General features: G+C 39.8%; 2 protein-coding genes across 4 annotated transcripts; both read right to left on the bottom strand.

Moving 5' to 3' along the window:
- Nucleotides 1–4,719: 4,719 nt before the first annotated feature.
- LOC113584846 (uncharacterized) lies at nt 4,720–8,415 on the bottom strand. The gene is made up of 3 exons (XM_081715710.1): nt 7,890–8,415; nt 7,558–7,662; nt 4,720–7,326 (listed from the first exon to the last, which is right to left on the bottom strand). The coding sequence occupies exons 1-3, from the start codon at nt 8,413–8,415 to the stop codon at nt 7,079–7,081; spliced, it is 879 nt and encodes a 292-aa protein (XP_081571836.1). The 3' UTR covers nt 4,720–7,078.
- On the bottom strand, nt 8,231–25,828 carry gucy2ca (guanylate cyclase 2Ca). 3 transcript variants are annotated; one of them, XM_035525309.2, is made up of 27 exons: nt 25,261–25,828; nt 24,153–24,265; nt 22,535–22,602; nt 20,721–20,939; nt 20,348–20,469; nt 19,636–19,732; nt 19,012–19,126; nt 18,707–18,851; nt 18,079–18,161; nt 17,680–17,752; nt 17,465–17,546; nt 17,074–17,176; nt 16,760–16,822; nt 16,392–16,463; nt 15,608–15,712; nt 15,262–15,348; nt 14,984–15,116; nt 14,024–14,161; nt 13,444–13,532; nt 13,027–13,118; nt 12,766–12,924; nt 12,156–12,348; nt 11,692–11,866; nt 10,956–11,054; nt 10,625–10,719; nt 10,237–10,313; nt 8,233–9,699 (listed from the first exon to the last, which is right to left on the bottom strand). In XM_035525309.2, the coding sequence occupies exons 1-27, from the start codon at nt 25,460–25,462 to the stop codon at nt 9,525–9,527; spliced, it is 3,174 nt and encodes a 1,057-aa protein (XP_035381202.1). In that variant the 5' UTR covers nt 25,463–25,828; the 3' UTR covers nt 8,233–9,524. The 3 variants fall into 3 exon arrangements, with proteins under 3 accessions (XP_081572704.1, XP_035381202.1, XP_035381201.1); XM_035525308.2 differs by having other exon boundaries at nt 17,680–17,791; XM_081716578.1 differs by lacking the exon at nt 10,956–11,054 and having other exon boundaries at nt 8,231–9,699; nt 17,680–17,791.
- Between the last annotated feature and the right edge of the window lie 289 nt (nt 25,829–26,117).

The following is a 26,117-nucleotide window of genomic DNA, read 5'->3' on the forward strand; positions in this document are numbered from 1 at the left end:
TGACATTTCTTACACCATCAGTTTCAGCCAACTGTGGAATTGCAGGAATGAGTCTCCCCAGTGTGGAGACTACTATTCAGCCTTCTGACAAGCCTAGAAAAACATCACCTGAAATCAGGAGTCAGCTCTTCTTGGAGAAATCGTCAGTCATAGAAAAAGGCAATCCAACTGTTCGTGTACTGCACCTGCAAAGCAGGTATAGTAAGAATGAGGGTGTCAAACACTGTGTCTTTGGCCAAAAGGTGGAGGCTGCAAAAAACAAAGTGATCCTTTTACTTGGGGCAACAGGTTCAGGAAAAACAACCCTCATCAATGCAATGATCAATTACATTCTAGGTGTGAAGTGGGGGGGAAATTATCACTTCAAACTGATCAATGAAGTTACCAATCGATCACAGGCAGAAAGTCAGACAACTGAAGTCACATCTTATGAGCTGTATAACGAACCAGGCTTTCAGGCCCCCTACTCTTTGACCATTGTGGATACTCCAGGGTTTGGAGATACCCGTGGGATAGAACATGACAAACAGATCACAGAGCAGATTAAGAACTTCCTTTGTAACCCTTTGGGGATTCAGCATATTGATGCTGTCTGCTTTGTCATTCGGGCTTCTCTCATCCGCCTCAGTCCTACTCAGAAATACATATTTGATTCAGTCCTCTCAATCTTTGGCAAAGACATTGCAGAGAACATAATGATTATGGTGACATTTGCACATGGGACAGACATCCCAGCTCTAGAGGCCATCAGTGCAGCTGAAGTTCCCTGCCAAAAAAATAAAAAGGGACTCCACACTCACTTCAGTTTCAACAACTCAGCTTTGTATGCTCAGAATGTGACCATAGATGATTCTGATAATGAATCAGATGATGAAGATAACTACAGTGATACTACAAAACAGAATGAGATGACCTGGGCCTCTAATTTTAAAAAAATAAAGACATTTTTTAGAGCACTGGAGGACAATGAAAGCAGAGATCTCAAAATGACTATACAGGTCTTGGAAGAGCATGAACGACTAGCAAGAGCCATGGAGGCCCTTGCCCCTCAGATCAAGGCTGGTCTCTCAAAGTGTGCAGAGATTGAGAGCAAAAAGCAGATGTTGAAAAATGAGAATGAAAAAATAAAGGAAAATGAGAATTTTGAACAAGAGCTGGAAAAGGTCAGACCAGTTAGAACTGCAGTTAACTGCTTTACCATGAACTGTAGCAGGTGTTTTTTCACATGCCACTCCAGCTGCTTCCTTCCTGAAGAAGATTCCATCAGCACTTGTGCTGTGTTTGATAATGATGGCAAATGTGTATTGTGCCCTGGAAACTGTTATTATTCCAACCATGTAAACAAGAATGTTATGGGGACATATGAAACAATAAAAAAGACACAAACAATCAAGGAGTTAAGAGATAACTTCAACAAGGCAAAGACAGCATTCATGTCCACCCATGACATGTTGGAAAAACTAGATAAAGAATACAAACATATTTACTCCAAGTTGAAGGACCTGGTCAAACTGTCTTTCAGTTGCCTTATGAGGCTGGATAAGATTGCTCTGAAACCAAGATCCCTGTCTGCAAAAGAGTACTTTGAGTTACTGATTAACACAAAAGAGGATGAGACAAAGTCTGGCTTTGAGGAACTCATTGTTAAACTGCAGAAAATGAAAGAAGAGTTTGAAAACCTGGAAAAAATTCCTGCAGAAGGGCATGTTTTGTGAATAATGAAGAAAATGAATAAACTGTGAAGAAGATGTTAACCTCTATGGCTGGCTTTGTTGATTGACATAAAAAGTTAAATGAAATACAAGAAATCAATATGTTCATATAACTGGAGAAACTGCTATCACTGCACCCTGGTTCCACCTCCCTATTCCAAATATGTTTCCATCTACATTTTCCCCCAGTGCAGTTGTTCGAATCAACTATTTTTATGATAATTGTTCATTCATCTTTCCTTTTAAACCCAGTGTTACAATAAAGCATGAAATTAGACAACAGATAAAAAGTTATCAAGAACATGAATTAGTAGAACTGTAGATCAAAGTTTGATCTATTTCTTTTAATATTTCTAAAACGGATGAATATATGGTTATAGTGTATGTTTATGACTGCAGTATGTTTGATTGTATGACAGACGGTATTATACTGTCTAAATCACATTTTTTGGCATCCTGTCCATGCTAGGCAACAACACGGAGTCTTCTCCTACAATGCTTATTAACATGCGCGAACATAGCATAATGGATCTATGCGGGATCTTCCTAGTTCAAGTTTGCATAAAAGTAAAATATACAGCAAGAACTCAATATGTTCATATAACCGGAGAAACTGCAATGACTGAAACCCTGGTCCCGCCTCCCATTTCCTGGTCCCGCCTCCCATTTCCTGGTCCCGCCTCCCATTTCCTGGTCCCGCCTCCCATTTCCTGGTCCCGCCTCCCAGTGCCTAATGCCTCCACCTCCCTTTTCCTCCAGTGCAATTGATCAAATTAATTAATTTTATGATGTTTGTTCATTCATTCATGTTTCCTACATTAACATATAAATGTTATGAAATCATGAAATTAGGCAACATATGAAAATATATATAGAACAAGATTTTACAGAACTATTGATCAGTGGTTTTTAATACTTTTAAAACTGATGATGGCATGATTATAGGATATGGTTATGACTGCATGGTTATATGGTTTGTTTATGACTGCAGTACATTTGACTGCATGACAGTATTATACTGGTTATGTGACATTTATTGGCATCCTATCAATGCTAAGCAACAGCACTGCATTCTCCTGCATTGCTTATTAAAATGGGCAAACCCAGAATAAAGGACCTACACAGGATATTTCTGGATCATGTAGTCCTAGATCGTCACTTGTGAAATCTCTTTGGAAAGTTTAAATGAAAGTTTAAAAAAAAAAGAATAAATAAATCATACAGCACTTTCAAAAAGACAACACAAGTCAGTATACTGCAGTTCATAATAGATGGGTGCTTTGAGCCCATGACAAATTCAGTCATTGCAAGCTATGCAAACCGTTGTGCAAGCAGAACATGAATAAACCTAAATTGTTAAATTGCTGAATTTGTGCTCTTTTTTGTTTTACACATACTACTTAATTTTAAACACAAATAACTTTTTACCTTCTCTTGGTATTCCATTTTGGTACTCTACAGTACTGCGATAACCTAGTGCACTGTACAACATAATTTGTCAGGCACAATGTCTACATGTATAAGGTGGGCTTGAACCCTGGTCAGCTAGGTGACAACACCAATAGTCTACTGGGTAATCAACCACACGCTAACAATGGTGAGCCCGTGTGCAGAACAGTTAGATCTTGGCTCGGGTAAAACAAACGGGAAAAAAGGAAAAAGCTTTTGTTCAGTGCAAGACTCACTGAAGAAAATGAACAAATGAGATAAGGAAGAAAATCTGACACTGGTCAAACATTGTTTCACTGGGCTGTATACATATATGTATTGTGATTGGTAAAAAGTCTTAATTCCCAACAAGAGCAAAGCTTACAAATCATCTATCTCTGATAATGTTTTAGATTTTACTTTTTTATAATATACAGTGTCCTTTGCTTACAATTATTAATGAAATAACCTGAATTGTCATTAGTCTATAAAGATAATCTTTATAGATAAATTCTGTTGGTGCAAAATAGTTAGAGGTTCCCAGCTATCATCGTTCCCTCACTCTGAGGACTGATGGACCCCCAGCTGTATTTTGGCTCTCTCACAGAAGCTTTCACTCGCACTCGGTCCAACCTTGAAAGGAGGTACTTCTATAATAAGAGAGAATAATCCCATTCAGGGATAGGACAAAACTGAAACAGAACACAGAGTACAGTGGTTTTCCTCTATCGAGTGTGGCTACATATTCTTATATTCTGTAATTTAGTGTGGGTTCCCCAATCATGTTATTACTGATGATCTATGACCTCAGTAGCTGCAGGATCAAAACCAGCCTGTTGGTCCTCCCAATGATAATACAGTCACCTGTTGTTTAGAGTACAAGAGAGAATTGGCCCTGCTCTCTGGCTAGGAAGGACAGCCTAGCTTCCATCTGTTTCTATCTATCAGAGCAATGACTCTAATCACGTCTGTTAGGTCACATTTACAAAACTGGCGAGGGAGTCTCCTGCAATGTGTTCAGGAGTGTAATGAAAAAGCTCAAAAAGATGGTCAAGGTTGGGGTTAGGTTTAGGCTTTGGATTAGGTTTACCATTAGGTTTAGGGTTGGGGTTAGGTTTAAGTTTAGGGTCAGGTTTAGGGTTGGGGTTAGGACGTGTTACCAGGTTTCTCAGTCTGGTAGCCACAATGTGATTGCCGGCCTGGATAATATGTCCAAAATGAACATTTTTTAAAAAAATACATAAACTGCTCTCTAGTGTTTTGTGGTACTTAGTTTGTGTTTAGCTTTGGAACCTGATCTGATGTGTTAGAGTGATGGATATCTAAGTAATCACTCAATATGAGCTCCATCTCCGAGACTACACCATGCCAGCTAATTTGTTTAGTGAAGTCCACGGTCATGTCATCACCACGTAGATCTGTATAGAAGAGAAACATGCAACTGAAACATCTCTCCTGTTTGAGTTAATCAATAAGTTTACAATAGTTTTTGACTTTTACAATTTTTGAATTTACAATAACCAAAATATTACACTCGTGCTTGGTTAAACTAAGCCAATATATAGAATTCAAAAACAGGTGGGTCAGTGAAACCTTATCAGATTGTCAAAGATTACATATTTTTGATTTTGTCCCAATAAAAACAAAATCTGACACATGAGGCCATACTAGTTAGATATACAAAGGTCCATGTTCATGTTCATGCCTTCCATATGGATTGAAAAAACTAAATCCTCGACACTTTTACTCCAAGACCTTTTAGGAATATGGATCTTTATTTATGGAAAGCTCGTCAGTTCAAGAAGTACACCATTATGATCCAGAAAAGGCACCAGTGGAAAGCATGATCTTCTCCAGGATGTACATATGCATGTATTTCTACATATATTACTTTATCTGCTACATGATGGGTCTTCCATCATACAATATTATAAAATAAATGTTGGACTCAATGTTTCCCATTAGTTACATTCATTTAGTGAAAATATATTGATATGCTGTAATTACAGGTTCTCACCTTTCACCCTGCCTACACTTTCAGCACTGATTATTCCCCATCCATATTTTGGTTCTCTCACAGAAGCTTTTGCTCGTACTTGGTCTCTGATCATAAAATAGGGTAATACTGCAATAAAGGGAAAATAATCAGTCAGGCAAGAAAAAATCCATGCACTGCCATGCAAAAATCTAACAATAAACAGATGAAATTATATAGAGGAATAACTGCAACCTGTGGGAAGATTTTAAATAAAGGCTAAATCTGAACATGGTGCTTGTCCATTACATTCGGACATATGTTCATATTCAGTGCATTGGTATGGGCCATTCCAGAGTGTTCTAACTCACATCTGGAAGCCTGTGCGACTGCAGTAACCAGACCAATATGGTGGTTATAATTCCTCTCTAGTGCTTTAATGTGGCACTTATCTTATAGGAGTGAAGATGCTATCTGGTCTGATGGGTTAAGGGGGCAGAGGGGACACAATCAAATTTTTAAAATACTCAAAACTCAAATGAGAATAATAATTTAAACAGCAGTGAAACTGTTCCTCAAGTAATCTTAAGATATTCATTACCTTTCAACTAGAATATGCTAAATTGCCTTCTTATAAAACAGGAACATTTGATTATCATCTCACTGACTATGTTGGCTACCTATGTAAATGCATCCTATTCACACTCAATCTTAAATATTCAGAGTTGAGGTTGGGGCGGGCACAGGTTCAAAAAACAAAATGAAGAGGGGGACGCAAGTTCAAATGATGGAAAATGATGGAAAGGTCTATAGTCATGTCATGACTATGCAGGTCTGAAAGAGAGCCAAGTAAATGTAACAGGTTCCCTCTTTGAGGTCATTTATAATTTATAGTAGATTTTCACTCATTAAAATTCACATGACCTGAACTGCTACATTGGAACAGTAAAACCTTGGGACTCTAATTATATTGGTTCCTACCACTCTGTTATTTTTTAAGAGATAACACATTTCTCACTGGAGGATGAACCTTCATGAACTGCAATATAAGAAAAGCTCTATGGTTCATAAAGTACTGAAGTTTAATCCAAAATAAAGCATCAGTGGGACATGTATGTATATAGAGATTGTATGTAATGAGGTGAGAAACTGCAGTGGATTGTAGTACAAAACAGAGATATTCAGAATTATAGTGAATTACACAAAGTTTCAGCATGTTTCGGACAGAGGTCCTTCATCAGCTGTGCAAGAAAAGGACTTCTGAATTTGTAGGAGGTGGAACCCATTTATATATGAAAAAAAATATATGTTTAAATCATAACATTCAATCCATGGGGTTCTGAAGTTCAAAGAGTGTAGATCAGTTCTTTTTCTCTGAGTTCTCCAATTTCATTGCTGCCATAGCAACAATTGGCAAGATAAATAGATGCAATGTCCATTATTATTAAAATGCCTTAATTAATTAATTATGACTAATTAAAGGTTCTCACACTGACCCACACCTTGCAGCTCTTTGTCCACACTTCTGACACTGATAGAGCCAGAATATGGATGGGGATTTATGACAGAAGGTTTACCTCGTAGACTGCTGAATAGAGGCTCTAATCCAAAAAGAGGCATCTCCGCAATAAAGAAAAAAATCTGAACACCTCTAGAGTAATGTACATGTAAATATTAGAGACAATCTGTAGATGCCACATGATTACTGGACTCAAGCTCTTTTTGAGGCTATACCACAAAATATGCAAAGAACATATGGAAATGTATGTATAAAATAATTCGTATTACACTTATATTTCTTCTGATTAGAGCAGACATCATATGAGAACTGAATTAACTAAACAGATTGAGCTGTCTAAAAAAAATAATAAAAAATCAAAACAAGCACTGTGCCACTCTAGTGACACATTAAAACAAAGCGGACCAGACAACAGTGCAGATAAAGAGAATGATCTAAACACACTCACGCTTCACTTTTCTCACTCAATGTTTTTACTTGATTTCTATCTTGTGGGTTGTTGTTGTTGAACACATGCTGCCTGTTATTAAATGTCTGAACAACTCTTTTGAGGTGGACTGTCCCACTGATGAACTCCTCTATTGACTGCTCATCTCTGTCCAGTTCATCTCCCCCAGTGAAGACAATCCAGGTGTCCTGCAAGCGCCTGACCCCCAGTAGCTGCAGAAACTCATAAACTGCCTCCCTGTCCTCTGGTGTGAATCAGCTCACTGAAATCACCAGGAGGAAGATGACTGGAGCTAAAGCAAGCCCATGAAAGAGGGTCTCACATTTTCTTCTTATGTCTGATTTATTCATTTCTGTATGGAATACTCCTGGTATGTCATAGACAGTTATGTTTATCCCATCAATGCTGACAGTATCCATTTGAATGTTTCAAGCTTTAGATCTGGAACTTTTCCCAAAGTTGAATGTTTCTTCACCAAGGATGGTGTTTCCTGTTGCTCTTTTTCCAACTCCAGATTTACCAAGCAAGACCATATTCAAATATGGCAAACCTCCTTCAGCCATGCGCCATGCGCATGTATCTGCATAAGAACAATTACACAAATTAATGGACAAATGGATAAAGCCTACCATCTGCCTTAGTTACTGGCACTGGATTATTTATGATATCATATGTATATTATTAACATGATATCAGTATTTCATCTTAAAATTTGGTTGAAATGGAAACAAAATGCCAACATGACACCATACTGTACAGTTATTACAATGAAAATAAACTAGTACTTAACTATAAGTCACAGTTGGCCGATCATCCAGAAGGAAGGACACGGGATACACGGGAAAGGTAGAGAGACTGAGGCGCATAGCCTACTTTTCACAGAAATTGAGTCTAGCAGAGAGGAATTACAGAGTCGGTGACCAAGAGCTCCTAGCAATGAAACTCGTGTTCGAGGAATGGCGACATTGGCTAGAAGGAGTGTGACAGACCACCATTCGCTCTCAGGAAGATGTGTGTCAAACAGCCCAGGAGTATCCACCAGAACTAGTTGCCTTCCGCCCACATCTCCTGTCTCCTTCACGCAGGTGCTGGTGACAGAAGAGCTGCTTGTGGCAGCTTTGAAGACTTTCTTGCCCAGGATGGTATTTCCAGAGGAGCTCTTCCCAGTACCTGTCTTACCAACTAATACAATACTTCTCAAGGGCACTAGGAGACACGACACATTTTTATCAATTATACACTGAAACATATTATGGCTTGACTGGTAATGACATAGTTTAGCGTTAGAAAGTTTAGTGCAATAGAACTGATCCGTCTCGAAGGCGGATGTCATATAGCAGGGCCTTAACACCAGATTTCCTTCTCTTTATGCTTTGGACACGCACGCAAATAGACCATAGACTCCACTATGTGCTTCACCTGTTATTGCAATGCTATGAATGCTGTATTGGCCTTTTAATCTAAAGATTTATATACTGTATATATTTCCTGATGTAAAACAAAAATAACTTATATTGCAATTTTAAAGCAAACTTGACACCAAGTTGAAAAGTACAGGACAAGGAAGACACTAAATGTAAACAATACCATGTTGCCTGTAGGAATCTCAGGGAGGAAGGTAGCTTGTTTGGGACAACCATGAACAAATGTGTATCTTTCCTTACTGACCATGTAACATTCCCACCTAACAAATTTCAAGCCCGCCAAAACAGAACAAAACACAAAAACACACATGCTGTCTTTTCTGCTCTGCAGGCATACCTGTTCACAGCAAAAGAACAGTTAGCTTTATGAAAGAACAGTTTGATTTATGAAAGGAAAGTGTTGCATGTTTAATGATGCATGTTGGGTTAAAATAAGCTTTACTCAAACACACATAACACAATCTTATATCAAGTCAGAACTTATAGTTGTCACGAATAGTGCAGAGGCAAAATAACTACAAGATTAGAACATTACATACTGAGACACAATATATAAATATATAACACATTTAAAACAAAAATATCAAAACAAAAATAAAAGAATATCGAAAACCATCCGTGACTTGAGAACATTATTTTATGGAAAATTGAGATGGGAAATTTTCTTCATTAAAATTTAGTTGGGGCAAATTAAATGACAAAGCATTGGTGTATTCTAAGTACCAAAATCCCAGGTCATTCTTAGGCTTTATCTATATTTACCTATAAATAAATCAACAGATCAAGGACCTCAGCTATTGCTATACAATTTGTGTGTGTGTGTGAGTGTGTGAATGTGTGAGAGAGAGAGATAGAGAGAGAGAGAGAGTGTGTGTGTCTGTGTGTGTGTGTGTGTGTGTGTGTGTGTGTGTGTGTGTGTGTGTGTGTGTGTGTGTGTGTGTGTGTGTGTGTGTGTGTGTGTGTGAGCGAGAGAGAGAGAGACTGAGAGTGTGTGTGTGTGTGTGTGTGTGTGTGTGGGCTACAGGTAAGTGCTGGGATCAGCCAGGTGCAGGTACTCTGGGAGATCATCACTGCCCTGTCTCTGACTTCTCCGGTGGCGTGTGGAGAGTGTTTTCCTCTTCTCATTTCCTCGTTTTGCCAGCGTGCACACGATCAGCTCAGACAGGTCCTGCTGCAGACGCTGGAAATTCTCTCTGAGGAACACAAGACAGTGGCAGTATGTGGGTTTCATCTTTCTCAGTGAGATCTTCAGTGTGGATTTTAGCAAACCCAAAATTTACTGCAAACATTATTCATATTTGAGACAAACATATTACATTTATTATGGCCTAGTGGTGTAATACACATAGGCTCTATTTACAATACACATTAAAAATGTATCTGAATGTGATCCATATACCTACTTAAAAGACAAGTTTACCCATGTTTTCAACTGCAATGTGTTCAAATCAGTCAGACATGCATTGTGATCAGATTTCTGTTTAATCCAGACATTGCATGCAGCTCGTCTGATATCACACAAGATTATCTGATATAATACAAGATCAGCTGATATCACACAGTATCATACACTAAAAGCTTACATGTACTCTATATCGACTGAAAGATGATCTCATCACCATGAACTGATCATAGCGATCTAATGTTTAATGCTAAGTGTAAACAAATCTACAGCACTGTAGACTGTTCTACACCCAGTCACACAACAGGAAGGTAAATGCTTATCTTACGCCGTCGGTGGGGTTGGCAGGTTGTATTTCCGTGCTGTTACTCCTTTTAGCCAGTAAGTCATCTCCTTTCCCTTACCCTTAAATGAACCGCCCACACACACACACACACACACACAAACACACACACACACACTACAATAAATTATGTTTAGACATTTTATATATGGATTTTCAATGTTATTGTTGTTCTTAATAATAATAATAATAATAATAATAATAATACAGTAATTTGTAGAATAAATCCACCAATCTGGTAACTACCCAGCTCTGCACAAGCTGAGTAAGTTTTGTAGGAGTATGAAAAACAGAGGATGTGTACTTAAGTGCTGGGATTGGAAAACAGTTTTCCTGCATATTGTCACCATTGCCTATGCATACGCTAACTCACCTTAAGGTAGGTCTCTCCTCTCCTCACATACTCGAACTGGCAGTCTGTTCTCTGCAGGATGCTAATGGTGGACTGGCTCACATGGATCCTCAGAGCTGTGTGCAAAGAAAGAGGCAAATGATCTGAAGGAACCGAGTGAAATTTTAACATTACACTCTCATGCTTTTGAAATGGGCTTCCTGTTCCTTTAGATGTTCTATGAAGCAAAGCTAATTTGACTCTGGGTGCATATGAAGAAGTTAATCATTACCCTTATATTGAGGACCCTCAAAGCCCTTCTTTGTGTGCATGTGTGTGTGTGTGTGTGTGTGTGTGTGTGTGTGTGTCTTACGCAGTCCTGTTGACTCCATTCTTGAAGCTGTGTTTACTGTGTCTCCAAACAGACAATAACGTGGCATCTTATTTCCCACAACACCTGCTGCACAGGGTCCTACACAGTTTTAATTGTTCAATTTAGATCATCTCAAAGGACATTGCTTCTTAATGCAATTTACTCTAAATATTTATTAACACATTCATGCTATGGTGTCGCATTTCCATGGCACTATGTGTTTCATTCCGAATTTGTTTTGGTTTTTGTTTTGTCTCCTCCTTGTCTTGTGTTTTGTATATCCCCACCCATCCCAGTTTGCACCTGTGTCTTGTTTTCCCCCTAATCTAGATGCATATTTAACTCTTGTTTTCCTGTCTTGTCTTGTAATTACCTTCCTAGTTTCAGTGTTTCATGATGTTTCTCTCATTCTCAGATTTGTTCTGCTATGTTGTCCTTGTGCCATGTTTTCTGGATATGTTTCTGTTTTCCAGCTAATTAACCTTGAACAGGTTTATGATTATGGATTTGCCCCCACTTCCCCGGGGAAGCAACAAGTATTCAGCAACTCCAAATGTAACATCAGCCAACAGGCTGAAACACTTTCAGCTCTTCATAATGAACAGCTACATGTTTATTAATAAGCATAAGCAGAATATGTATTAGCTGTTTACTGTTGTTAACAAGGAAATTTTGCATGATGTCATTAAAAACACAGATGAATGAGCTGCATAAGACTGCGCAGGTACACGTGTACCTGAGTGGACACCGATTCGGATCCAGAGCGGTATTCCTGGCAGGTGTCGGAGCTGAAAGGTGCCCATGAACTCCAGTATATCCAGAGCCATAAGACAGATTTCCACTGCATGCCGGTTCCCAGTCCGGCGGGGAAGGCCAGACACCACCATGTAAGCATCACCTATAGTCTCCACCTCAAGAGAGAGACAGAGAGAGAGAGAGAGAGAGAAACAGGCAGAGAGGAAGAGAAAGGAGGAAAGGAGATATTGCACATGCAAACTTCAAAGGGCCTCAACAGGTTTGACTCATGGCCTAAACAATTCCTCAGGTTGCAAGGTTTTAATTAATTCCGTGAGCAGTACTACTTGGAATTATTGTCAATTTAAAAATGGGATGGGATTTCCCTATAAAAATATTCACCCTGGTTATCTTTCTTTATTTGACACTGAAAGTGTGTGTCTGTGTGCGTGCGTGTGTCGGTACCTTATACACGTCATGGTTGTCGAGGATGCTGTCAAAGTTTTTGTACATGTCGTTGAGCATGTCTACCACCTCCATGGGGGTACTGTGGTGGCAGATGGTGGTGAAGCCCACAATATCACTGAAGTAGATGGTGACCTCGTCAAACAGCTCTGGCTCCACTCGACCCGTCTCCTTCAGGGAACGCACCACAGGTCTACGTGTGTGTGTGTGTGTGTGTGTGTGTGTGTGAGTGTGTGTGTGTGTGTGTGTGCGCGAGTGTGTGTGTGTGTGTGTGCGTGTGCAATAAGGCAATGGAGCATGTTAATTGTTGTGGCATAACAATTGCATACCAACTGTTACTTATAAAAACCATTATTGCTTTTAAATATGATCACATACAGATATGCTTATTCATCTTCCAGTCAGCAGATAATAAAAGCATTCATGGATATTTCCTTATCATAAAAGATTTAGTATGAACAATTTCATCATCATGCATTTTTGGTGCAGTTCACCCAGCCAAAATGTAAATCCATGGAAAGCGCATAAAGAGATAACATTCTGTGTGTGTGTGTGTGAGTGTGTGTGTGTGTTGGGTGGGTGTAGGTGTGTGTGTATAAGCATAACTAACCCAGGCAGCAGCATGAAGTTGAGCTGGTCAGCACGGTCTCTCTCTGCTTTGTAAAGGGCGGTTCTCTCCTCCACCAGGTGCTCGAGGTTGCGTGAGTACATCTGTAGCCGCCTGATCAAATTATCCATGTAGCTGGCATTGGCCTGGTCATGCAGGTTACTGTACACACACACAGAGACACACACAGAGAAACAGATGGATCAGGCCACTGAGTAGTCATGCAGTTTGGTATTTTCAAATACACAAATATGCCAAACAAACCTGAAGATCTTGCCCAAAGTACTCTCTATCTTCTTAAAGTCTGGCCTCTTCTCTGGATCCTCGTCCCAACAGTTTTTAATTAGTACATATAGCTACATGTGGACACAGAAACACATTAAAACATATTTATCTATTTAAGTATGAATGACGTTTAATGATCTGAAAGGAAAAAAGACAACCATCGATTTGTGAATTATGAATTTGGTGTCATAGAAAAAAATCAACTATGAGGTAAGTGTAATGGGAAAAATCCTACATAAAAATGATTATTATAAGGTGATGAATCATGAGGATTGTGCTGACCGACTGAGTCAGGTGTGTTAGACTTGGGGTCAAACAGCAGGAGAGCAGATATCTAGACATGTAAGGATGGACATTACATGATAGCAGTGTTTGTGAGTTAATGACCCCCTGTACCTCTACTTCTCTCTCTCTGGCAGTCTCAAAGTTGAGATCAGGTCTGAAGACGACTGGTCCATTGGGACACTGAACTCTGTACAGCTTCTCTACAGAGGGAGAAGAACAAGAGGGAGAGAGAGATAGGGAGTTTGAGGGAAAAATACATGCTAATATTGAGCATACTGATATTGTCAGAACCAGTGTTTTAAACAACTACTTTACATTTCCTTGAAAAATTATAATGATAAAATTATAATGACCAACCATCCAATCTACCCAGCCTGGGAGGATTAAGACTATAATAAGACTGAATCATGATCTGTGCTGACTCCTTATCAAATCCAAGACCATTGCCTCAAAGGGTCAGTACCACAAGCACATCATAAACATGTCCTGACAGCAAGCTGTGCACCAACACTCTGTCTAAACACTGTTACAAACACTGTAACTTCAAAGCAAAGCCCAAATCTAATAGAACTGAAATATAAACATAAATAATATGAATATAAATGATCAATATCAGCAAAAGATATAACAATTAAAGAGATTCTCATTAGGTCAAGTGAAGCGTTGTTTGGACAAGTGTACTGGCTGTTACCTGCTACATCAGTGCAGCTCTCAGTGTAGAAGGGGCACTCCCTCAAAACAATCTCATGAGCAATGATGGCAAAACTGTAAACGTCTCCCTTCTGAGAGATACCCTGCACCCGCAAGTGCTCTGGAGCTGTCCAAAGGTCTGACAGAGAGAGAGAGAGAGAGAGAGAGAGAGAGAGAGGCAGAGAGCGAGAGAGAGAGAGAGAGAGAGACAGGCAGAGAGCGAGAGAGGGAGAGAGACAGGCAGAGAGCGAGAGAGAGAGAGAGAGACAGGCAGAGAGTGAGAAAGGGAGAGAGACAGGCAGAGAGCGAGAGAGAGAGAGAGACAGGCAGAGAGCGAGAGAGGGAGAGAGACAGGCAGAGAGAGAGAGAGGCAGGCAGAGAGAGACAGAGAGAGAGAGAGAGAGAGAGAGAGAGAGAGAGAGAGGCAGGCAGAGAGAGACAGAAAAAATGAGAGAGAGAGAGAGAGAGAGAGAGAGAGAGAGAGACAGGCAGAGAGAGACAGGCAGAGAGAGCGACAGGCAGAGAGAGACAGGCAGAGAGAGACAGGCAGAGAGAGACAGAGCGTGCGAGAGAGGGAGAGAGACAGAGAGACAGGCAGACAGAGAGAGGGAAAGAGAGAGAGAAAGAGAGAGGCAGAGAGAGAGGGAGAGAAACAGGCAGAGAAACAGGCAGAGAGAGACAGGCAGAGAGAGAGAGGGAGAGAAACAGGCAGAGAAACAGGCAGAGAGAGACAGGCAGAGAGAGAGAGAGGCAGGCAGTGAGAGAGAGAGAGAGACAGGCAGAGAGCAAGAGAGAGAGAGAGAGATGAGGGATCAAGGAGAGGGAGAAATAGAGCAAGAGAGGTCAAAAAACATTTTATCCAGTGAAAATGTTCAGTTCTATTATGATCTGATACGCTGTAGTTAAGATAAAGCAGTAGTGAAATAGATGGAAAAGAATCACAGATTGCGTAAAGACGGACCTTTCCCGGGAATCAGGATAGTATTGCATCCAAAGTCAGTGATTTTAACCACCATGCGGCTGTCTACCACACAGTTGGTGGACTTCAGTCTGCCATGCATCTCTATATTACTGGAATGCAGGTAGGACATACCCTGATATGGCCACCAGGGGGAGACAACATCAGACATATCTTTATGGTATCTTCACGGTTGGTGTTTTGCTCTGAGAAATTTGCCGTTTGTGTCAATGTTTGAACAGCTTGTGTGATTTTTTTTTTCTCTAGACAAGTACACGTACCTTTGCTATGTCATACATGACAGAAATTTTAAACTCCAAGTCCATGAAGCTCTCGTTTGGATATGAGATCTTATCGTTAAGGACATACTGACATAAAAATTAAAATGTACAATAAATACATGTTACAGTAAATGAACATTCAGTTTCTACTGCATGTGAACAATAGCTGCTATGCTTAGATGCTAAGTCCTATTATACACTGTAACAAGAATCTCTGAAAGGCTTAAACTTTAAATGATTTAATAATCAGTAGCTTCCAGACATTTGATTGAGCATTAGTTTGCACATGTATGCATATTTGTTGGCCCACATAAAATGTGTGTGTGTGTGTGTGTGTGTGTATTACCCTGAGAGAACCTCTTTCGCAGAACTCAAATACTGCAAATACTCCATATTCATACTTCACTGTGCCATAGAACTTGGTCAGGTTATAGTAATCAATCCGAAGCAGCTGAGAGAGACACACAGAGAGTACGGAAAACAGAGAGAGAGAGAGAGAGAGAGAGAGAGAGAATGAAAAACAAAGAGAGAGAGAGTACGAAAAACAGAGAGGACAAAAACAGACAGCGAGAGAGAATATGAAAAACAGACAGAGAGAGAGATTCTGTTACAAATGTCAGTAATGGATATTAACATCCCCACATTCATTAATTAATACTTCACATAGTCTAAAACTCTTGATTATGGTGATCAAACATGAATAGTAATGATGCTTAGCAATATTAATTCTGTTTTGTAGCATTAAAATTGCAAAATTGCATTAATATAGTTAATAATTATTGTGATTTGAAGTTGAGAATCGGTTAAAAGTGAGCTGGAAATTCATTGTTCAAATATACCAGCTGGATTTAGGACCCATGTCAGTGGTGAAACACAGCCCAGGTGAGCTGGATTTAGGACCCATGTCAGCGATGAAACACAGCCCAGGTGTTATTTTACACATGCCTGTCTGATGTCCTCTATTTACTCAGTGGAGTATTGTATGAGATTCAGACCCACAACTCAGTCCACACAGATATACTGTCAATGTAATATGTGTAAATAAGGAAACGAACTCATAGCACACATATTTTATGTAAGAGCAACGTGGGTAGATAAAGAAGGGGAGAGAGAAGCACTGTTTTACTTACAGAATTCAGTTCAATACGTTGGTCCTTGGAGAAGTTTCCATCATTTTGTTTTAGTTCTTTAAGGATGACAGGCTACAGAGAAAAAAAGAGACACATAGAATGCAAGAGGGAGAGCTATAGGCAGAACAAGACAGATAGATAGATAGATAGATAGATAGATAGATAGATAGATAGATAGATAGATAGATAGATAGATAGATAGATAGATAGATAGATAGATAGATAGATAGATAGATAGATAGATAGATAGATAGATGCCACACCATTCCTAACACAATGCTCTAAAGAAATTTGTCTGATTTTATATGCCACTCGCCAGAAGACATGCATACTACATTACAAATTCAAAGACAGAGAAATGAGTGAACCTTTTTGTCGTAGCGGCCCTTATGGATCTGATAGGTGCTGTCTCTCCTCTTATCCTCATCAATCTTAACATAAAAACAAAACAAAATCATCATTATTACTTGGTGCATACAGTACACAACCAATAAAGAGCTAGAAAGATAGGCAGCAATATCTCATTCCCCACTCAGCAGATATGTGGTGAGAAGTAATGACAAAACTGAATTTGACTTCACTATGACAATTTTAGAATCAGCTGTTCAACTTTTCCAGAAAAGTATTAGTGCCACCAGAGTTGTTAACCATTAGTATATTAGTTTATGTGTGTGTGTGTTACTTTGAGAGAGATAAGGCTTGTCTCTTTGTTGTCCAGAGGAGTAATGAGGTCTGGATGTATATGAGACCATTTCTTCTGATAGTAGCGCTGCCTCCTGTTTTGTCTGTGGAACACCATACATGGTACATCACACACAGGCACAAACATGCACGAACGCACACACACACACACACACACACACACACACACACACACACCAATACACAGTGATTCATGAATGAATTTTGTTTCAGATAGCTAGCTTGTTTTCAAGATTTTGTTCAGATTTATTGGCAGGTGGTCTGTCATTCAGAGTAAATTATAACTTGTGAACTGTAGTGTTACACAAAAGAAACAGACAACTTTATAATATATCAGTGAAAAAGTCTAGTATAGTACATCTCTCTGTTACCTGTAGAAGATCAAAGCAATAGCTGTAACGAGTACCACACTAAGTGCCAGCACGATCATTATGATTTCATGTCTCCCCAGTCCTGGAGGATTTAACATATACACACACACAAACACACGTACACACATAAAGGAATACAGGAGGATTTCATTCCAGCATCAGTGATATCTCTTAAATAAATTCAAACGGAAAAGAAATGCAGACTGCATTATTACCGTTAGCGGGCTTGTCGTCAGGGAGACGAGAGCCTGTCCAGGGCAAGTCAGGGTTACTGTGGTTCAGCACGGTCTTGTTGGTGGAGGTGTCAAACACAAACAATGTCTTATACTCCAAAAAAAAGGAAAAGCAAATGTCAGAGGGCAAACGAAAGGTCAAATGGCCGGTAGATTTGACCGTCACATAGACACATTAGTAAGATGACAGCGATTAAGTGAATGCAGGTGTTTTAAATCAAGCAGCAGTGGTGGTGTCAGTGTTACGCAACTGTGTGAGTGGGCTGAACTATACAAGTCTGTAACAAAAACTGTGCTTTAACTGAAAACGTATTGTAGTGTGCTGTAGAGAAAAAGGGAATTGTAGAAAATATGATTTACTCCACTGCTCCTCACGCTGACCTGATATGTGTTAGATGTGTAGATCAAGGAGAAATTCACATCTCTATCACCATACTCATCCAAATTATAGTTTCCACCCATTCCTGGACATACACACACATACACACATGTAGAGAAAACAATGTGACATTTTAATCAGGTGCAGAAACACACACACACAAATCTGGGAAACTGTTATCACAATCAACCAGCTGTATAATTTTGAGGAAGGGGAAGCATTTGACCCGAATTACTTGATGACCCAACCTGATAAACAATTTCAAATTTGGCCCATAAAGAGAGAGTGATAGATAGATACAGAGAGAGAGAGAGAGAGAGAGAGAGAGAGAGAGAGAGAGAGAGAGAGAGAGAGAGAAAAAGAGAGGGAGAGAGAGACACTTGCAAAAGCTCTGAAAATCCAGTAGCCAATAGTTTTATAAATGTGATGTCAGGTGACAGACAGCCTAGCTTTAGCCTAACAAAAAAACATAACTAAAAACCATAACAGCATGGGTTTATAGGCCTGACTGCCCAAAGAACCCATGTTCCAATGGGAACCCAGATACCTGTGAGCCCGGTCGTCCTGTACCACTGTGATTCTCTCACAGAAGTAAAAAAAAGTAGAAGGTTGAGATGACAGACATCCTACCATCAAAGGAAATGTTCCTGAAGGGGTTATCACCGGTGATGTTGGTCTCTGACCCTTGCTTCTGACTCATGAGAAACCTGTCCCTCATCACACTTCCAAAGAGCTTAACACCATCATGATAGCCTGCAACGTAGTCATTCAGAGCCTGGGGGAAAATTTCAGGAAGAGAGCATAAAACACAGATCTCCGTGTGTGTGTGTGTGTGTGTGTGTGTGTGTGTGTGTGTGTGTGTGTGTGTGTGTGTGTGTGTGTGTGTGTGTGTGTGTGTGTGTGTGTGTGTGTTTGTTTGTGTTTGTGTGTCTTACACTGGGGTCGTAGGGCCAATTGTTCGTCATATTATAGTTCCTCACACTGTGGATGGTCAAAACCAGAACATTCCTCATGTAGTCAAACGATGATTCATTGATGTGATATCCATGACTGAGTAGTGGAAAAGCAAAAATATGTGTCTTAAATCCGCTCTTTTTGACTCTTTGTGATGCACCGTAAACACTGAAATGAATGCAAAAATAACTTGTACATTGACGTTCAATTGTAGAGTACTGAATCTTAGAGAGGAATAAAAAGAGAAATTGAGTAACAGAGAGTATAAAAATCCATTGGCTGCCAACAGTTTTTTTGTTGTTGTTGTTCTTGTTGTTGCTGGAACTACAGCACAATAAGGAATAAATCAGTTCACGGTCATGGCAAAAGGTGAATGTGAAAGGTTAATTTCATTAATATTTGATAAATCACCTTAAACGCAGTGGTGCGTGTCAGCTCTGAGGTGAAATTCCTGTGTGAGTTCATTTGCTCAATTTAAATTTAAATATTTTAACTGAATTACCTGAAGTGTAGCTGCCCCTGATAGAGCTCTGTTAACTCTCTCATAGTTATAGTTCTGTTAACATTTTCCAACTAACCACAAAAAGCAGAGCGAGAAGACTCACTTAAACAGGTCCATGAGGATGAAAACGATGTCTTTGTCCACACTTGTACCATTCTTGAGACAGAGAATGTCATTTGGGGATCCGCACATTATGAAAACTAGACAAAAACAACAAGAAAGAAGAGGTGACAAGCAAAGCTGTGAGCAGCTAGTGAAACAGAATCTGTCCTGGTGTTGGGACTGCTTCGGCATGACCTCTGACCTGGTTACTTATGAAGCAAAAGCAACACTATGAAGGAAAAACACTTAAACGTTTTGCGTTACACAGGAGATTCAAAACAATCGTAGTGAATGTTCCTCATGGCATAATTTATGAAAAGTTCTAAACATGACTTTGCAAAATTACTTACAAATGATTACTACTGGAAAAAGCTTACTGTTAAAATCTTACTCTAATGTTCAAGGGATCAGTCATTTATTTAAACTTGCACGGATCATCTGATCATTGTTCAGGTGTGCAACAGTTTATTTTGGCTAAATACCAGGAAAGTATCAAAGCTCCTAATGTCCCAGTCTTGGCAGATAGACCAGTCATCAATTCAAGCCTAAAAATTCAAGCCTAAAGATATATATTTTTCAGGGTTAAAAGATATACATTCATTTTGCAACCTGAAATTAAAAGAATTATATGTGAATTGTAAAATGCTATTTTCAGGACTGACTAAAAGGTAATAGAGTTGAGGTCAGTCCTGGTGGACTGGGTTGTGACTCACTGTTGCTGATTCGTTTGGGATCAGAGAGGAGAGGGGTGACCTCTTCCCTGCTGCGCAAAATCTTCCTCTCCTTCATCTGTACGGAAAACTGAGCAATGGATGCTTCCAACGCATTCAGATACCTGTAGCAGGAGAAAGATACAGATGTGTGTGTGTGTGTGTGTGTGTGTGTGTGCAGTTTGAGTATACACTTAACTATACAACAATGCTTCAAATAAAAATGTGTAATTTGTGTTGTGTACATGTGAGAGAGTATACTGGCAGCAAGTGTGTGCTCATGCATGAGGTGAGTGGATGAAAAAAAAAGATATTGATGGAGAGAGAGAGAAGGAGAGAGAAAGAGAGGAAGTGAGTGAGATTCGGTTCTCCGTACCAAAAGCACTCCTCTGGGACCTCAGCGTTTTTGTAGACATAGGCTGTGTCCCACTTTGTTTTGAGGCCAGGAAAGGTCTTATTCCAGAAATGTACGAGGAAGTTTGAGACTTTCCGTGCTGGAGGAAGCAGGCGAGTCAGTTTGTCCTTAAAGTCACAAGACAAACCGAAACTTCCCGCTGATATAATAGGGATGGTCAGAGTCAATCCCACCTCTTGACTGAGGGACACACACACACACACACACACACAGACAACCACACATGAACACACACAAATGTGCTGTATAACTCCTACATGCATGAACATTTTTTATTCTTAATTTATGTGATATCCTTTTATCCATAAAACAACATCCTCCATATTGAGGCCAAATCATCACACAGTACCCTTTACACATTACACATTCTAGGGTTCAGCTCAGTTCCGAGGGAGTTTGATCGAGCAAGTCATGCCAATTCTTTGGTATACTTATGTGTACTTACCGTCCACTTCATTAGTAACTACCTTGGACCTACTGGTCACTGATCAGTGGACAGTTTATTTCACCTGTAGGTGCTTTTCTAGGTGTTACAATTACAGACTACCGACCATCTGTTTCCATGAGTTTGTCAGCCACCATTACCTTGTTTACCATTGGTCAGTTTCTGACAACAGGATGACTGATGATTGGACATTATTTGGGAGGTGGATCATCCTCAGCCCAGCAGTGACACTGTCATGTCAGTGCAAGGCATTGCACGGAAACAGATGGTCTCTAAAAGAGGTTTTCCTTAAATCAACACATTCATTACAGGGGACATACAACCATACCCACTGTAGTAAGCTTACATGTACTCAACATATATGAGCCAGAATTATTTTACTTGCTTTACCTGTAATATTGATCTCATTTTCCTTATACCAACATGTGCTTGAGATAAACTTTAGCAAAAACCTGTATCATGTTTAGAATGTTTCATTGTAGGAAGCTGATACATGTTACAGTTTGAACAACATCACAGAAAACCTTCACATAAGCAAAGCACTTTTTGGACTAATATACTCTAACATTGGAAATACTCACACTGAGACGAGCAAGACCTTTATCAACAACTAAATATTGTTGGACATTTTTCCTATTTTTCACCATTTTCACTTATTCTTGTTATTTTTGCTTAATACTAAACACATTTTACTGGCATTATTGGCTAAACCTATATTTACAAAATTTACAAATTACCAAAAAAAGGATAAATCAAAGCATAGTATACAAACTGCAAAATCAAGATGATTAAAAGAGAGAATATCTTATGTTTGTTTTGATAGTGAAACGGGAACTTACACGGCCACATCCAACATGCAATAACAACACAGAACGCAAATACAATCATTCACACATACGTAAATCCGTAAACCCATGACACATTTTACACTCTTTACACTCCACTTTATGGTCCCTGGGAAAGGAATTTATGCACCAGATCAAATTCCGATATACGCCCTACACCGAACCTACTGTAGTTGTCTTCAGTGTGTCACTGTGTGGCACTCTATGGTTCAGTTCAGAAATGAAGCTTTGCTTTTGTGTTTAGGTGACATGTGAACAGATGAAAAACACTGAAGCAAAGGCATCAAGACTATGAATGCTAAAGATCATGTTTGCTTGTGTTTTCTCAAGAGAAAATAATGAGTTAGCGAGGGGGGAAGGAAAGGGGGAGATCAGTCATCACAGGCCTTCAGCCTTCAGCCAGAAAGAAAGAAAGAAAGAAAGAAAGAAAGAGTACAACTAAAAGCGAGAGAGGGGTGACAGAGGGCTACTGAGAGCGTACTCACTCCACCAGCTGGAAGGTGGCGTAGGTGCAGGAGGGCCCAAGCATGGCACAGCCAACCTCACTGGTGTTCTAGAGGGGAAGAAAACAACAGAGGATGGATGAATGAAAGAGCCAGACACACCCAAACATGTGCCGAGCACAGCAGCTTTGAGCCCATACTGAGGAACTGGTGAGTACTGGGCACCATGAAACCAGTGTCAGTGTCAGCAGATAAACCCTGGCAGATAAACCCTGGCAGATAAACCCTGGCAGTTAAATCCTGGCATTAACCCTGGCAGATAAACCCTGGCATTAACCCTGGCAGATAAACCCTGGCATTAACCCTGGCAGATAAACCCTGGCAGTTAAACCCTGGCAGATAAACCCTGGCAGTTAAACCCTGGCATTAACCCTGGCAGATAAACCCTGGCATTAACCCTGGCAGATAAACCCTGGCATTAACCCTGGCAGATAAACCCTGGCAGTTAAACCCTGGCAGTTAAACCCTGGCAGAAAAACCCTGGCAGTTAAACCCTGGCATTAACCCTGGCAGATAAACCCTGGCAGATAAACCCTGGCAGTTAAACCCTGGCATTAACCCTGGCATTAACCCTGGCATTAACCCTGGCATTAACCCTGGCAGATAAACCCTGGCAGTTAAACCCTGGCAGTTAAACCCTGGCATTAACCCTGGCAGATAAACCCTGGCATTTACTCTGGTAGTTGTAGCGTGTGGCAGTATCTTTCCTCAAATGCATAAATTACTAATACATATCTCTCATCTGTCTTTACCAGCTCTTTCAGCTCTGTGTACTGAGATGTACTGCAGTTTACTGTAGTGTAATGTACTGTGGTGTACTATAGTGTACTGTAGTGTAATGTAATGTACTGTAGTGTAATGTACTGTAGTGTAATGTACTGTGGTGTACTATAGTGTACTGTACTGTAGTGTAATGTAATGTACTGTAGTGTAATGTACTGTGGTGTACTATAGTGTACTGTACTGTAGTGTAATGTAATGTACTGTAGTGTAATGTACTGTGGTGTACTATAGTGTACTGTACTGTAGTGTAATGTAATGTACTGTAGTGTAATGTACTGTAGTGTAATGTACTGTGGTGTACTATAGTGTACTGTACTGTAGTGTAATGTAATGTACTGTAGTGTAATGTACTGTGGTGTACTATAGTGTACTGTACTGTAGTGTAATGTAATGTACTGTAGTGTAATGTACTGTGGTGTACTATAGTGTACTGTACTGTAGTGTAATGTAATGTACTGTAGTGTAATGTACTGTAGTGTAATGTACTGTGGTGTACTATAGTGTACTGTACTGTAGTGTAATGTAATGTACTGTAGTGTAATGTACTGTGGTGTACTATATTGTACTGTACTGTAGTGTAATGTAATGTACTGTAGTGTAATGTACTGTGGTGTACTATAGTGTACTGTACTGTAGTGTAATGTAATGTACTGTAGTGTAATGTACTGTGGTGTACTATAGTGTACTGTACTGTAGTGCAGTGTAATGTACTGTAGTGTACTGTGGTATGTTGAAATGTACTGTATTCTACTGTGGTGTTCTATAATGTAGTATAGTGTACTGCATTGACTTTGTAATATGCAGCTGCAGAACTTACGTGCAGTGATTTGAGGATCTCCACTCCCTCACAGGTGCTGCTCATACAGCCTCTCCGACGGTAATATGTAGTGTTAAACCCACGGTAGTTTTCCTTGATCGTGAAGTTGAAGCCTGTAGTGTGACATGTATTGCACAAATACACACACACACACACACACACACACACACACACACACACACACAAGCTGTAAGCCATTAGCAAGTTAGCAAAATGCCACACTAAGCTTAGCCCAAGATCATGGACATCTGACTGAGACAGCCACACTGTGGCAAATACAAATGGCTCACGGGAACTAGAAGACCTATCTACTTTTTTCAAATCAGCTATTTCATGTTTCATATCCCCAGTGAGTGGTACAGAAACGTGTAGAAACACAGGAACATGCTAGCACATATTCAGCACCATCATCCAGATATGCTAGTCATTTACATTTACACATTTGGAGGTGAACTACAATATCAATCATGTTACAGATGTAGGTTAGGAACAGTGGCTTAGGTTTCATTTCAACTTTGGGGAGGGACACACTGCTCATACCACCCAAGCTAACACATTATATGAGTAGTGTGAGCAGGAATTATGGAAGGGACATGACCACCCACACCCCCCCCCCACCCCCACCCCCAAAAAAATTTTTTTTTAATTAAAAATACACTACATCTATGGTTAGTACTCTTGGCAAAGGATTCTTTTTGGTATAGAATGATGTATTTGTCCATGGGAGAGACAGTGTTGTTACCCACTACATTATTACAACCAACCAATTACCAGAGCTAGATTAAAAAACAACAACAACAAACAAACTCCATGTACGTATGTGTGCTGCCTTTCAAAAGTACCTCAATGCAAAAGCAGACAGGGCCAAAAACATTACCTAAGAAATTATGCGTTTACATTTCATCAGGTTGGGCTTAAGCTTTAATGTTGAAATGTAACCTACGTAGAACAATTTTTTTTCACTATTCTATTTATTTTATCATTTTATATAATAAGAGATGCTTTCTGTTTATATCTAAATTGTGTTGATTCTTTCTTCTCTAATACCTCGTTTTAACGGGTAGAACCGACAGCTTTCTTTTTAAAAAAGGAGCAGATTGCCACCCACCTTGCTGCTCATTAATTCGGTTTTCGTTGGCGATGGCCACTTCTACAGCAGAGCGCACGAACTTCAGGCTCCACAGCGCGTCTTCGTCCTCCAGCAGAACGATGTTTAGCGTCACCGACAAACTCTTGCACCTCTCCACGTCAAAACCGACTGCGACCGCTGCCAGCGCGGAGCAACAAACCAACCAAAAAGTACTCCACATGTCTAGTCAAAAGGTGGAGCCAAAATGTAGTCCTCAATTGGAAAATAACCCAAAACTAAAGTTGTTTTGTGTGAACATAAGCCTGTTTCTCAAGTCATCCTTTTTCTCTTTGGAAAGAATATGCTATGAGCACATTGCACCAATCAAGGTCAAATACAGCACGCCAACCTTCAGCCTATGTCTAACATTGTCTCGGGTTTAAAAAAAGATCCTATTGGCAGTATCTCCGTTCGTCCACTTTTGTTTGTGATAGCCTCTTGCTGATTTCTCCGTTTCTTTATCTACGTTTCTATTTTTTTCCTTTGGCACCTGAGGATAAAGACTCAGACTGACGCACGCGCTCAAGTAGGCTACCCAAAGCTTGGATTTTAGCTCGTCTCGCGCGTTAATAAACAACTTACACTAACAGAAACGTCATGAGGCGGGGTAATGAACATGTTTCCATTAATTATCGCCTTTCCTTCTCATGTTTAACGGTTTAGCTGATCCTCTATTCAGTCAGTCTTTTCCTGTGAAAATAAAAGGCTGGACATAAAGAATTGTATCTTAATAGGATTGGATATAAAAGCAGACGTTCAAAATATGTCAGTTCAAACGTTTAAATGTTTTAGATGTGGATTTTTACAAACTCTTGCAAATTATCCTACAGACATAA

Source organism: Electrophorus electricus, chromosome 6, assembly GCF_041902795.1.
Source record: "Electrophorus electricus isolate QZ-2024a chromosome 6, ASM4190279v1, whole genome shotgun sequence".
NCBI classification, from domain to species: domain Eukaryota; kingdom Metazoa; phylum Chordata; class Actinopteri; order Gymnotiformes; family Gymnotidae; genus Electrophorus; species Electrophorus electricus.